The 13,703-nt window shown below is 53.0% G+C and overlaps 2 protein-coding genes across 5 annotated transcripts; one reads left to right on the top strand and one right to left on the bottom strand.

Moving 5' to 3' along the window:
* On the top strand, nucleotides 1–5,789 carry RPS9 (ribosomal protein S9). The gene is made up of 5 exons (XM_055311854.1): nucleotides 1–59; nucleotides 212–327; nucleotides 440–562; nucleotides 4,673–4,859; nucleotides 5,531–5,789. Exons 2-5 carry the CDS (start codon nucleotides 231–233, stop codon nucleotides 5,706–5,708), a joined length of 585 nt encoding a protein of 194 aa, XP_055167829.1. The 5' UTR covers nucleotides 1–59; nucleotides 212–230; the 3' UTR covers nucleotides 5,709–5,789.
* LOC129500918 (leukocyte immunoglobulin-like receptor subfamily B member 1) lies at nucleotides 5,783–12,367 on the bottom strand. Of its 4 annotated transcripts, XR_008662616.1 has the most exons (13): nucleotides 12,265–12,367; nucleotides 11,985–12,073; nucleotides 11,731–11,766; nucleotides 11,283–11,567; nucleotides 10,830–11,129; nucleotides 10,322–10,603; nucleotides 9,719–10,018; nucleotides 8,187–8,315; nucleotides 7,791–7,833; nucleotides 7,665–7,702; nucleotides 7,393–7,442; nucleotides 6,680–6,910; nucleotides 5,783–6,594 (listed from the first exon to the last, which is right to left on the bottom strand). XR_008662616.1 is itself a non-coding variant. In XM_055311830.1 (12 exons), exons 2-12 carry the CDS (start codon nucleotides 12,031–12,033, stop codon nucleotides 6,764–6,766), a joined length of 1,659 nt encoding a protein of 552 aa, XP_055167805.1. In that variant the 5' UTR covers nucleotides 12,034–12,073; nucleotides 12,265–12,367; the 3' UTR covers nucleotides 5,783–6,763. The 4 variants fall into 4 exon arrangements, 3 of the variants coding, with proteins under 3 accessions (XP_055167805.1, XP_055167807.1, XP_055167806.1); XM_055311830.1 differs by having other exon boundaries at nucleotides 5,783–6,910; XM_055311832.1 differs by lacking the exons at nucleotides 11,283–11,567; nucleotides 11,731–11,766 and having other exon boundaries at nucleotides 5,783–6,910.
* Between the last annotated feature and the right edge of the window lie 1,336 nt (nucleotides 12,368–13,703).

Here is a 13,703-nt window from a genome sequence, read left to right on the forward strand (position 1 = left end):
TGCTATAAAAGCGCGCTCGGGGGCCGCGTGCTTCTCTTTCTCCGGTCCGGGAGCCTACGGTAAGGAGTAATGTGTTGTGCCCGCGGGTCAGGGGGTGGGTTGCGAGGTCGGAGACGGTCAGATGAGACTACAGCGCGGGAGTGTGGGTTCGCTAGGGGGCCGCGTAGGCGCCGTCCACGGCCACACGGGCCCTTCTTGCCCTCCCGCGCAGGCGGACGCGCGGAGCCAACATGCCAGTGGCCCGGAGCTGGGTGTGTCGTAAGACTTATGTGACCCCTCGGAGGCCCTTCGAGAAGTCGCGCCTCGACCAGGAACTGAAACTGATCGGTGAGTAGCCTGGACCCGGCTTCCGCTTCCGGGTGAGGGGTGGGCGAGGCCGCCGCGTGCCGGCTCTGCCCCACCAGCCCGGCCCCCGCCAGCCAGCGCCCTGTCTCCGCAGGCGAGTACGGGCTCCGGAACAAACGTGAGGTCTGGAGGGTCAAGTTTACCCTGGCCAAGATCCGCAAGGCCGCCCGGGAGCTGCTGACGCTGGACGAGAAGGACCCGCGGCGCCTGTTCGAAGGTGTGTGTGAGCGCGCACGGGCCTGTCTCCGATGAGGTGGGGATAGCAGGTCTGCATCCAGATGTACCCCTCTCCCTTGGGTGCGTGACACCGGGCTCCCCAGCACTGCCCGCTCCAATGAGGTGGTCCCGGGCTGTGGGTGGGTGTTCCGGGAGAAGCTCGTACTTTCCAAAGTCTTCCACTCTAGCTATTTAGGTTAAGGTCCCTGAATTTCTTTTCTGAGACAGGTGTTAGCGAAGGGCTTCCCGGAGCAAGGACTGATCACATTGAAACTTTAACATACCTTTTCTATTGTGAGGTGGCGGTGACGTTAAGGTAGCTGGAATTTACCAAGGTTTCCCTAAGTCCTTCTTCTATTTTTCTTAAGACTATTCATGAGAGAGAGGGACAGTGGAAGAAGCAGGTTTCTGAGTCGTTGGATCTGCACGGAAGCCTTAACAGTGGTAGAGGGGCAGTCAGGGGTCTCTCACTGTAGTGGGACTGGGGGGCGAACTGTGGTGGGGATGGGCTGTGATTTTAGAGGAAGCTTAGGGAACTTGGCCTACGGTTGAAATTCTACCTGTGAAAGGTAAAGGACTTTGATAATGTACTGGTTTGGAAGGAGGTAGCTTGTTTTATAAGTGCTTACATGGGAGTAAATTACCACACAGGTTGCTTGTTTTGCTCCAAGCCCTAAAATTGGCTGCCTCACGGCTATCCTGATGTTGCTTTGGGCCTGAGCTTAGGGAATCTTGGTTTATGGTGAAAGGCAGGAGGGGCTGGGAATAATGCCTGTTTTTTATTTTCAAAGTTACTAGTTTGATTTCAAAGGAAACTTGAGTTGTCACTGTTAAGTGTGGGTGGTCTTTCATTTTCTATATTGAGGAGGACTTGAAGGCGGTTTAACATTGCAGATTCATTACACAATTCTGAAAATTCAGGAAGCCCCTCCCATGTGGTTGCTTGCAGGGGACTTTATCCCACAGCTAGTTGAAGGTGGAGGAACTTTGTGAAGATAGAGCTACTAGGTCAGGTCCTTGGTTGGATAAGCATTCACATGGCCGACTGGGTGGGGTTGAGCAGCAGGTAACCCAGGAGTACTTGTGTTTCCCTGTGGCAGAAGGGGAAGTGAGTTACAGGAGGTAGGCAGCACCACAGGTTGTAGGCTTTCAAGTAAATAAGGCATTTAACTCCAAGGGACAAGGAGGAGGAACCTGGAAGCTCTGCCAGTCTATTGGAGAGGTGTCTCACTCATAGAGCCTGGGGTCCAATCCATCCCACTGAGGCCTGTGACTTTGGGCGGAAAACTTCTCTGCTTGCCTGTTCAAGAGACCAACAGCCAACGTGTGGCGGAGGGTTCATACAGGTGTGGGCTCCATCCTATTCTCACGGCAGCCGTAAAGAAACTGGTATTGCATCCGTTTTTCAGATCAGAAACTGAGGTGCTTGAGTTGCTTTGTGTCATGATGACAGGGAAAGACTTATGTGTCTGAGAATTGTCCTCATTGCTTTTATGTTTGTAAAATGTCCTGATTCTTGTTTTGGCCAAACGGAGCCCACGTGATTTTTCAGTGGTTGGACATACTCCTGTTGAAGATGCAAAGTTTATTCAGTGTGCATTGAAAATTATTTTAGTTCTTATATGTAGATAAGGCTGTTCTGGTGTTGATGGAATGCTGGCTTTCCTCAGTGTGTAGGTGGTTTTAATAGTAAACAAGAAATAACGTTTGTTTCTGATGATGGTGGTCTTATTTTCCCTAGAAGTCTCTAAAGAGATTATAAAGTTTGCATTCTCATCAAGTTTATGTTTTCTAGCATAAGAACAAAAAGGTGTAAGTGTCTTACTGGTAGGTAATCCCAGTTGCCTATGAGTATCGTTTTTGTATTAGTATTTGAATGTTACTGGGTTTTTTTAAACTAGGGTATGATATATAGCAGTGATTTGATATTTCTATATGCCGTGAAATGATTACAATAAATCTAGTTAATTTCTGTCACAAAGTCTTAAAAATGTTATTTTAGCAACTTAGCAATATTCAGTATCCTAACTGGAAGTTTATTATTTGAACACCTTGACCCATCCCCCCTGTGCCTCTGGCAACCACCATAATCTATTCTCTATGAATTTGATGTGTATTTTGGTGGTGATGATGGTTTTGTTGTCTGTGTATAAGCAAGATCATGGGAATTGATTTAGTCCACTTGGCACAATGTCCTCAGGGTCCGTCCACGTTCTAGGTGGTGAGATTTTGTTCTTATTGTGGCTGATGAATACCCCCACACCTCCACCCCAGTGTGTGCATCTTACCACCTCTGTTACTTTTTCAACCATCCGTGGGCTCTCACATTGTTTGTGTCATGGCCCTTGGAAATAATCTGCAAGGGAGCTTCTCTTCCAGTTAGCGATTTCATATCCTTTGGATAAATACCCAGAAGTATGAGATCCGTGGGTGGCTCAGCGGTTTAGTGCCTGCCTTTGGGCCCAGGGCGTGATCCTGGAGACTGGGGATCCAGTCCCACATCGGGCTCCCTGCATGGAGCCTGCTTCTCCCTCTGCCTGTGTCTCTGCCTCTCTCTCCCTCTCTCTCTCTCTCTCTCTCTCATAAATAAAATTATTTTTTAAACATTTTTTTAAATGCCCAGAAGTGGGATTGTTGTGTGTCATCGTTCTGTTTTTGTCTTTTGAGGAACCTCCATACTGTTTTCCATAGTGATTGTGCCACTGCATTCCCACCAACCCTGCACAGGGATTCCCTTTAATCCACATCCTCAACCAGCACTGATGTCTCTTGCATTTAATCCTAGCCGTTCTGACAGGTGTGAGGCAACCTCGTTGTGGTTTTGATTGGAATTTCCCTGATGATCCGTGATCACCTGTTGGCCATTGGCCTTCTGGGTCTTTGGGAAAATGTCTATTTGGATGCTCTGCCCTCCCCCCCTCCCATCTTTAATTACGTTTGTGGAGTTGTTTGCTATCGAATTGTAGGAATAGCTTGTATTTTTGGTGTCAGCCCCTTGTCAGATACATTATTTACAAACATTTTCTCTTTTTCAAGATTGCTTTGGTCTCTTTTATGATTCCATACAAATTTCAGGATTTTTCTGCTTCTGTGGGAAAATACCATTGGAATGTTGGTAGAGATTGCATTGAAGTTATTTATTATTTTGGGTAGTAGTGTGGGTATTTTAACAATATTTTCCCAGACCATGACTATGGAATATTTTCATTTTCGGTATACAGGTTTTTCATTTGGTTAAATCTATTTTTAAATCTTTGATGTTTTTGTAAATGGGAGATATCGTCTTAAGTTCAACGCTTATTACTGCAAAAAAAAATGAAGCGATGTTACAATTTGGGGTATTGGGAAAGATAGTGTTTTTCCATTTTGATCCTATCTCTTTTCCATTAAGTGTGCTAAGACTTTTCAGTGTCTTCATAAGTCCTGCAGCTTTCCTTGGGGGCAAGAGGTCACAATGCAGAGAATATTGGAAATGACCAATAACATGGAGCTTGCTTGAATAGAAATAATGGTTACTTCATAACATCCTCTTTAAGGGAAAGCACGGGGGAAAGGGTTGGGCCTTTACCCCATGACAAGGTGTTGATTTGCTAAGAGTCTGGTAATCCCAGTGAGTATGAGCTCTGGGGCCAGGGTTTGCCCCCAGGGTCCTATAAGGGCAGTCCCCTATGGAGCCGTCTGGAGCCATGGACACATAGCAGGGCCTCCTGTGCCTGGGGCTGCTGGGTCACTTCTTGCCATGCATTGTTAAAACCACACGATAATTTTTTAGTGGAAAACCACAGATAAAATAGTAAATCAAGTAACAGATGCTCAAACACGTGGCCAGTTGGGATTTTTCTCAGGCCTAGAAACTAGGTACTGACAGTCTAGTATTATCGCTAAGGAGGGTGGTGTTTAGCCTCAGATCTGACTAGTAGGGCTTTCTTGACTGCAGCGGGTTAGCCCTTGACCATTATGTGTCACTGTGAGTAATGGTTTAGCAACAGCAGCAGAGTTTTACAGGGGTTACTAAGTCCTTTTGCAGGGATTGTGTCGTTTCTCTCCTTCAAGAGGTGGGTTTGAATCCAAGATGTCTAAAGTGATCAGTGCTTCCTTCCCCTCCTATCAGGTAATGCCCTACTGCGGCGACTTGTACGCATCGGGGTGCTGGATGAGGGCAAAATGAAGTTGGATTATATTCTGGGCCTGAAGATCGAGGATTTCTTAGAGAGACGCCTGCAGACCCAGGTCTTTAAGCTGGGCTTGGCCAAGTCCATCCACCATGCCCGTGTGCTGATCCGCCAGCGCCATATCAGGTAACACATCTAGGGGTCTATCTTCTCCATCCCCTTTGGTGGTTGCCCTCACTAAGCTTGCTGTCCTTATCCCCTATGCAGCCCTCGGAGGTGACAAAGGTGTGAACACACCTTGAGGGTACAGATTGACACCTGCAAAGTGCTCATGGGTTGCTGGGGAGAGCCTTATCCCCTGCCCCGTAGCCCAGCGCAAGGGTCACTGCGGCCTAAGCCGTACACCTTGCGAAGGCTTCTACAGGCATGCATGCAGCCAGACAGGTAACCGTTCTCGGTGTGCCTGGTGAAGAGAGGTCATTGGGCCTCTACTGGTTTGGGTGGGTGTGTGGGTTCAGTTGGGCCCACTTGTGACACACTGTCCGTGTTGGTGAGTTGACCACAGTCCATGGTCTGATGGTCAAGTGCTGGGGCCTGTGGGAGTCTGGCTGGCTCAAGAAGACAGGGCAGATGGGTCTTTTATCTGGGTGCTCGGTTTGACCTTTGTCAGATTTTGTAGACTGGAGTCTCAGGTGAAGGACAGTAAGGCTGCTCCTTAGATAGTAAAGCCCAGTGTCTGGCACACGTGTGAGTTGAGTGACATTCTAAAGCTCTACAGAACACACAGGTGCTAGAGGGGAAGAACACCTAGAGGGGAGAGGCTGACCTCATTCCCTCACCTGCCATCCCCCCTCCAGGGTCCGAAAGCAGGTAGTGAACATCCCATCCTTCATTGTCCGCCTGGACTCCCAGAAGCACATCGACTTCTCCCTCCGTTCTCCGTATGGGGGTGGCCGCCCAGGCCGCGTGAAGAGGAAGAATGCCAAGAAGGGCCAGGGTGGGGCTGGAGCCGGTGATGACGAAGAGGAGGACTAAACCCACCCTTCCATCCCTTTCAGGGCCCGTGGATTATCTAGTTTTCTAGGCCAATAATAAAACAGTGTTTGGAATCGTTTATTGGTGTGTCTCCCTGTTCTGAACATACAGCTCCCTGTGGTGGGAAAAGATGACAATTGGGTCCTCCAACCAGGACCCTCCCAGCAGGTGGTCCTTGTTCCTTGGGGCATGGGTATAATCTGGTACACTCTTGAGCAACACAAACACACCACTTCCTTATTTCAGTGGGAATGCCAGCTGTGCTAGGGGGAAGTTCTCAAGCCACCTATTTGCATGGTGGTGAGCTAGGGAGCCCTTTCTTTCCAGCAGGGGAAGTGTGGGTGGAGGTTGGTTATCATGGTCAGCCAGCCCTTCTAGCCCTTGGCAAAAAGAAGTCAGGTTCAGGTTGGCAACTGAGCACTGAACCTTGGGTTACAAGTGAGAATGAAACAGTTTAATTGGGTTTTGCTGGGGAGCATTGCAAAGCTTATTTCGGTATGGTTGGGAAAATGGCTGAGGCACCCTGCTCCCTACCCCCTGCATCTGGAGTTTGTGAACCGGGTGAGTCAGGAAGGAGACTGGCTTCCATTTTCTCTGTCTTGCTGAGAAGCTGGATCAGGCAGAGGAGGAAGGGGCTTGGTCTCAGGAAACACAAAGCCCTTGGCATTGAGCAACCCCTCATGGGCTGTGGCACTGCTGGTTTCTGAGGTCATTGGTGGCCTGGGATGTTGCCAGGCTGCCATGGAGCCTGCAGGAGGTCCCCAGTCCTTGCAGCTTAGTGCTGGGTTCCCCTACGCCACAAGGTTGCCGTGTGGTAACAAATGGTGTTAGCATTTCCTTGGCATCTTACAGAAACTCTAAGATGAGCTGTGTTCTGATGGGAATTCTGGAAGCAATGGACTCTCATAAGACCCCAGGAAGTTCCTGGTGGTCCTTGTCCTGCCTCCAGGCTGCCTGGGCTCAAGTGGTACCTGCTGTGAGCAGCTCCTGTGCCTTCTGGGGTCCCTGTAGGGAGTCTTAGGACCTCTGGAGTGTGGGGTCTGGGTCCTTCTGGGCTAGTAGAAGGCCAGAGCAGCATACACACTGGGCTCCTCTGGGAGCTCCTCTGATTGGGAGGGAGAGGATGCACTTGTTTCCTGTCCGAGGGTCAGGTGGTTCAGTTGGATATAGATCACATCTTGCTGGTCCTCAGATATGGCCACCTGGAGCAGGGGGAGAGGAAAGGCACGTGGCTGAGAAGAGGATGTGCTCTCTGGGGGTCTGAGGGCCCTGAGCCCACTTCTGCCCTCCTGCAGTCAGGGTATCTGGGGAGGCGGTGTACAAAGTTGAAATGCCTGTGGTGCTGACATGAGTGGTTGGCCGTGGGAATCTGGAGGAAGGGGTTGCAGTAGGCCATCAGCTGGAGGGATGAACAGACCCTGGCACCCCGGCAAGGGGTTCAGCCCAGTGTGAACTGTGTGAACCAGCCCATAGGTTGTGGGGACAGGGCACAGGCTGTTCAGTCCTCACCTCCAGTTCTGCCCACTTGACCCAAATGTCCCAACAGCTGGAGATCAGAGGAGGCCAGGGGGAGTGGGGTTGCAGCACCATAGACCGCGGTGCTTCCAGAAGGGAAGGCCCACTGTGGGGTGGAGCATGCACAGGGAGGCAGGGGGTGCCCTGGTCAGGAGCACAGGGAGTTCACCTGGCTGTCCTGCTGGCTGTCCTCAGGCTGCGTGTCTTTTATGACGGCATCTGGTGAGGACAGAACAAGGTGGCCCTCTTACTAGGTTGCCCTGAGATCTCACATGGCAGGAGCCCAGAGAGGGTCAGTGATGTTACAAAGCCACACAGAATCAGATGCTGAACCGCACCAGATCAGATCCATTTCCCGCCAATCCCTGCCTCCATTGGCCACCCACCACGTCTCTGGGCCCCCCTACTCCCAGCCCCCAGCAGCTCCACACTTCCCCTTACACAAGTTCTCCTCCTGGGTGGTGGCAGCAGGACTGGAGCTGGGGAGGAGAGGGGGTGTTAGGGGCGGTGAGTGGGCCACTAGCCAGCGGGAGCGGGGTCTGGGACAGGGTCTGGGACAGGTCTTACCTCCCGGGCAGGCCTCTGTCCTCAGGCACTGCTGCTGCCGCTGCTGCAAGAAGTGGGAAATCAGCCTCAGGCCCCCCATCCCGGAACCCCCCCTGGGGCCACCTTAAGCTGAGGCTCTACATATTCCCTGCCCATCACCAAGTAGAATTCAAGAGGAAAGGGTTCTAAATAAAACAAAGCTTGTATGTGTGTTCAAACATTTCATAAGCTTGAAAAGGCAAAAGAAATTTTCACAAGTATACTCACATGGACCCCTCTTTCTGGGTTTCTCATTGGGAGATCCTGGAGTCCTACGCTGGCCTTCCCACCTCTCTGGGTTCCTCTGGCCACTGCCCTGAGCCCACCCTCGGTCAGCCCATGGGGCACCACTACCCCTGGGGCCCTTCAGCTCCTTACCCGGCTTCCTGCCTTTGCCTTGATGCCACTGTCGGACCAGGAAGAGGACGAGGAGGCAGAGCAGCAGGACGAAGGCCACTAAGGCCCCAACAAGGATGTACAGGTACTGGTCTGAGGCTTGAGCAGGAGCTACAGCATGAATGAGTCAGTGATGCCATTTAACTGAGCGTCTACTGTGTGCCAGGCACCTGCTGGGCTCTCTACACTCCCCTCTGACTTTGACAACCATCATGCAATGCAGCAGGGGATTGCTGTTCCTCCCATCTGCTCCACGGACAGAAACAGGCACAGAGAGGTCAATCACATGTTTCAGGTTGCCCAGCGTGGAGGTGGCAGGGCTGGGACTGGAACCAGGGGTGAGGGTTCCCTTGTGGGATTTTGGGGTTCTTCATGCTGTCCCCTTACCCTCTGGGCAGAACACTGAAGTGGAGACCTGTCCACCAAACCCAAGCCCAGGCCTGTCTCCTGCACTGCACAGCCTGACACCCCCAGAGGAACCTGTGGGGACCTGGAGTGTGTGCACCTGTGGGGGGCTGATGGCTTTCACCAAAATCTCACAGCAGCCCTGAGGGAGGTGGTGGGAGCCCTGTTGTGCAGATCGTGAGCCTGGGCCTGGGCCTGGGAGAGGGACGTGACTTGTCCAGGATCCCGCAGCTGGGAAGTAGCAGAGCTGAGGGCTGAACCTGGGGGTGTGACTTCCAAGCCTTGTTCTTGCCCAGACTCCACAGCCACTCCCAGGCTGAACCCCCCTTGCCATCTGTGAAGGAGAAGTCAGACTCCCCCTTTGTGTGTGCCCGCTCACCCACCCCGCCCCTGGTCCCACACAGTGATGAAACCACCTTCTTGCACTTTGCAGTCGCGTTTGCTATCAGAGGGATTGTCCCAGTGACAAGCAACTTCTCTGGGGTGTAATCTCAGGAAGTGACTGAGGCAAACCAAGGCCGAGCTCCTCCCACCCACCGCCTCCTGACAGCGACCCCACTTACTCCATGTGGGAAGAGGGGTGCATCCTCAGAGCCTCCTGGGGACCCGGACAGGGCGGGAGGAGCAGGGCTCCTCCCCAGCTGGGCCCCACCCTCTCTCTGCCCTCACTCCACCTGGGATCTGGCCCAGGCTGAGACCCCAAAGCCCTGTGGTCACCCCAGACACAAGCCATGCCAGAGAGGGTGACCTTGGTCCCTCCAGGGGTCCAGCCTCTGCTGGTCACACACTCTGGTGTTGGTGTCTCTGGAGGAGCGGCTCCTAGGACTGGAGACTGGAGGAGAATGAGCGGGAAGGGCCTCTGGCCTTCCCTTCTGTCAGCCCTGAGTCCTCTCCAGTCTACATCACTCCCCTGTCACTACAGGGCCTCAGGGGAAGGGGAGAAGTCAGGGATGGTGTTGTCCTGACTATCCCTCTGAGAGCTGAGGTCCCCTCTGGATGATCTCCTAATTCTGTGACCCCTCACTCCCATCCCAGCCTAGCACTGCCCTGTGGGCAGGTCCCTGAGCTGACCAGGAGGACACAGAGGGAGAGGGTCAGGGGCCCCTCACCTGAGACCAGGAGCTCCAGGGAGTCACTGGGACTTGACAACAGGTAGGGGGAGGAGTTGTGTGAGCTGTAGCACCTGTAGGTCCCCTGGTGGTCTGAGGTCACAGGATTCAGGGTGAAGTTGACCTCATATGGTATAGCTGTGTCCTGCAGATGAAGGTGCTGGGGAGGAGCAAGGGACCCCTCCTTGGACAGGTGGAAGGTATTGAACCAGATCTCAGAGCGACACCGCAGGGTCACATTCTCTCCCCAGGATACTGAAGGCCCAGGCTGGGCTGAGAGGGATGGTTTTGGGTATATTCCTGGGGAAAAGGAAGGTCGTGATGTGTAGAGGCCTGCCTCTCCACATACGCCCTTGACCCAGCTGGGGGACCACTTTCATCTCTCCAGAGACTCTGTGTGGGACCCCTCTCAGCTCCTCTTGTCTCTCTGAGTGGATGTCCTTCATCTCCATGACCCTCACCGGCCATTTTTCAGCCCCTGTCCCTAGAACATGGCCCCATCTCAGCCTGTGCTCCTGACCCTCTCCCCGGACCCCATCACCCAGGGGTGACAGTGGCCCCTGAGCCTTCAGCAGACAGGACATGGGGCAGGGGTCTCCTCACCTGTGATCAGGATGTCCAGAGGGGCACTGGGTGCTGACCACGTGGAGGAGAGGTTGTGTCCACTGTAGCACCTGTACCGGCCCCCGTGGGTGCGGCTCACAGTGTCCAGGGGGAAGTCGGGGCTGGGTTGACCATCCAGATGCTGGGCCGGTCTGAGCTCCTCATCCTTGGTCAGAGCGAATCTATTAAAGCCAGCTTCTGAGCGACACTGCAGGGTCAGGTTGTCTCCAGAATGAACCAGTGAGCCCGGCTGGGCCATGAGTGAGGGCTCCCTGTAGGCACCTGCATGGAAGGGCACAGAGGCACTGAGGGGACCCAGACCCTGCATTGGGCCCAAGGCCTACATGAAGCTACCATGGGTCCCTCCCAAGGCCTTCAACCTATAGTTCTGGCCCTAGGAGGCCAGTGTCACCCACCCTGCATCACTCCCAGGGCTCCATTGGGCATATGGCTTAGGTCAGTCATATGGGCCCAGGAGAAAGATGGGGTACAGCAGGGGCTGCCTCACCTGTGACCTGAAGGTGTAGGGGGTCACTGGGGTGTGACCATGAATACGGGTACGACTGTTCAGAAATGTAGCATCTGTAGGTCCCCCCATGGGAGGTGTTCACAGGGCCCACAGGGAAGAGTGCCCGGTACCTCTCACGAAGGATCGTCAATTCCAGGTGTTGGGGCACATCAGCTCCCTGCTCCTTCAGCAGATGGAATGAGTACCTTGGGTAACGTGAACTACAGGAGAGGGACATGTTCACTCCTGAGGCCACCACAGGGCCTGGGTTAGCTGAGAGGGTGGGTGCCTCAAATACTCCTGAGAGAGAAGGAGGAAGCTATGTTACAGCGGACAGTCAACCCATGTACTCCATGTACTCTGTGCTGTGAGCAAGGGGTCCCCTGAGACCACATTCCATTCTCTTCAGCCTGGAGGAGGGGCCCCAGAGGTCGGGTCAGCACCTGCCCTTACCTGTCACCACCAGGGTCAGGAAGTCACTCAGCTGTGACCAGCTCTTCCTGCTCTGATATGCACACTGGTATCGCCCTGCCTCATGTGTGCTCATGAATTCAATGGAGTAACTGGCTTTGGTTTTGGAATCCTGGGAGATCTCCATGGAAAAATGTCTAGAGACCCTCTCTTTAAACAGGTAGTAACCATCAGCCTGCAGAGACGTCTGACACCAGAGGGTCACAGGGCTCCCCTTGGTGGCCATGAAGCCTGGGTCAGCCCAGATAGAGGGCTTGGGGAGGGTTCCTGGAAAGGAATAAGATGCATAGTTGCAAAGGTGCCATTCACGCCTTATTTTCCCCCCTGCCACCCCAAGGCCCCTCCCACACTGGTCATCATCATCCCTGACCCTCTGCCCCCAGCTGTCCTGGGGTTATGGGCAGAAGTAGGATGTCTGGGGAGGACTCACCTGCCTGCGCCTGGTCCCATGGTCCCCAACACAGCCCTGGAAGAGAGTGCCTGTGAATGGGTCCCTCCACCCACACGCAGTTGCTCCAGGCCTAGGTGGGCCCCTGGGCACTGGGGTCATATTTGGGGCACAGTACACTTCTCCCCCAGAAGTTCTGCCCCCTCCGATTCTCCCCAACCTGGGGTCTCCCAGGGACCAGGACTTGGGAGTAGGGAGAGGACAACCCCATCCCTTCTGTTTTCCAAAGATCTTACCGAGGTAGAGAAGGACAGTGAGGTTCAGGGTGCTGGTGCTGCTTCCCATGGTCCCCAGAGGTGCAGACAGCTTATAAAGTCCTCAGAGCCTACAAGATGGACAGATACTCAGGGCGTGACAGGGCCCAGGCCCTGTGTTCCCCGTCATGGGTCTCTCATGAGCAGCCTCACAGCCCTGCCTAGGGCCTTGCTCTGCTCTCCCTGAAGGGTGGCCCCACAGCAGAAATCCCTGGGACCTTGCAGACCAGAAGTGTGTCTCCCCAGACCCCATTCCCTCTACCTTTTCCTCACGGATCCCATGTCCAGAGAGTGGCCATCGTACCAGGTCTCCAGGCTGGGGAGGTAAGGCAGGGCCTGGGAGCCAGTCCAATGTCAGTTCCAGTTCTGCCCCTGCCTGTCACAGAGGCTGTGTGACCCAGGCTAGGACACTTCCCCTTCCTGAGTTTCTGTAAATGCAAATTTTTTTCCTTCCTTCTACGAGGCTGGCAATCAAGCATGTTTAGTGAGAAGTCATCACATCCAGGCATGGTCCCCAGCACTGGAGATTCATTGTTGAGGTGACACACTCCTTCCCTGGACTCATGTGCTGTGATTAGTGACCATCAGACAATACAAATATTTAGGGATAAAACAATTCTACTATGGTCTAATAAGACTCTTCCAAGTTGGAAGAAAAAAGAAACAGGGAACCATGAGATTCGGTAACATGTAGATGTCATACAACCTGGGTCCTGGTCATGAGAGGTCCTTCTGGGGGATGGAATGATGGAAGGCACAAGCCAGGGGTATGCAGAGACGAGAGTGGGGGACATCCTTAACCAGAAAGATCTTGAGCTTTTCTCAGAACCGAGAGTGATCAGGAGGCCAGTACCTTGTCATGCAGGATTTTGAGCCCCAAGTAAGCATTTGGGATTTCTACTTTAAGGCAATGGGAAGATTTTAACCGGCAGAGAGTCAAACAAATTTCTGTCTGGAAAAGACTAACACTGTAGGAAATACTGACAATTAGTAGTAAAACCCCAGCATTCATGTGGTCTCTGGGTTGTGCTGATCAGTATTTAAGCCTTACATGAACCTATCATACAAATCACATATACAGTTGAGCAGAACGAGCCAGGATGACTTCTCCATCTGGCAGGTTGGGGAGGAGTTGGCCAGGTTCAGATTGGCTGAGGGGACAGCCCGAGAAAAGGCGTGGAATTGTTGAGTAGCTCAGTGTGTGTTGCTTGGGAAGGTATTTGGGTGGGAGGGGAGTTGTGTTTGCTGGGGCTAGTGGGTTTAGCTCTGGCCTGATGGTCACAGCCTTAAAGATGAGATAGTGCAACTTATATCTTTCTGAAGGAGAGTGTGGGGAGGGTTTTGAGCATCCCACAGGATGAGCCCAGCCTAGTGTTTAGTAGGGTCTTCTAATCTAGAGGCGGTGAGAGGAATGCAATGGGAGAGGGGGGCCTGCTTGGAGGAGCAGTGGGGAGGCTGACCTGCTGACGCACACAGACTTCTTGAGTCTTGCAATGGGTTGGACATTTTTAAGAAGGTCTCAAGAGGCATGGTGGTGTGTATCCAGAGACTCTCTGTCTGTTGGCTGGAGGAGCCAGTGGGGCCATCCCAGGAGGATGACCCAGCAAGAGGCAGGGACTGGGAGGTGATTTGAAGACAGATCATCATTTCTCAGAAGGAAGCATGACCCTTCCTCCTACCCTGGCATTGTGGATTTTCTTT

The sequence above is a fragment of the Nyctereutes procyonoides genome, unplaced genomic scaffold (assembly GCF_905146905.1).
Source record: "Nyctereutes procyonoides isolate TBG_1078 unplaced genomic scaffold, NYPRO_anot_genome, whole genome shotgun sequence".
NCBI lineage: Eukaryota > Metazoa > Chordata > Mammalia > Carnivora > Canidae > Nyctereutes > Nyctereutes procyonoides.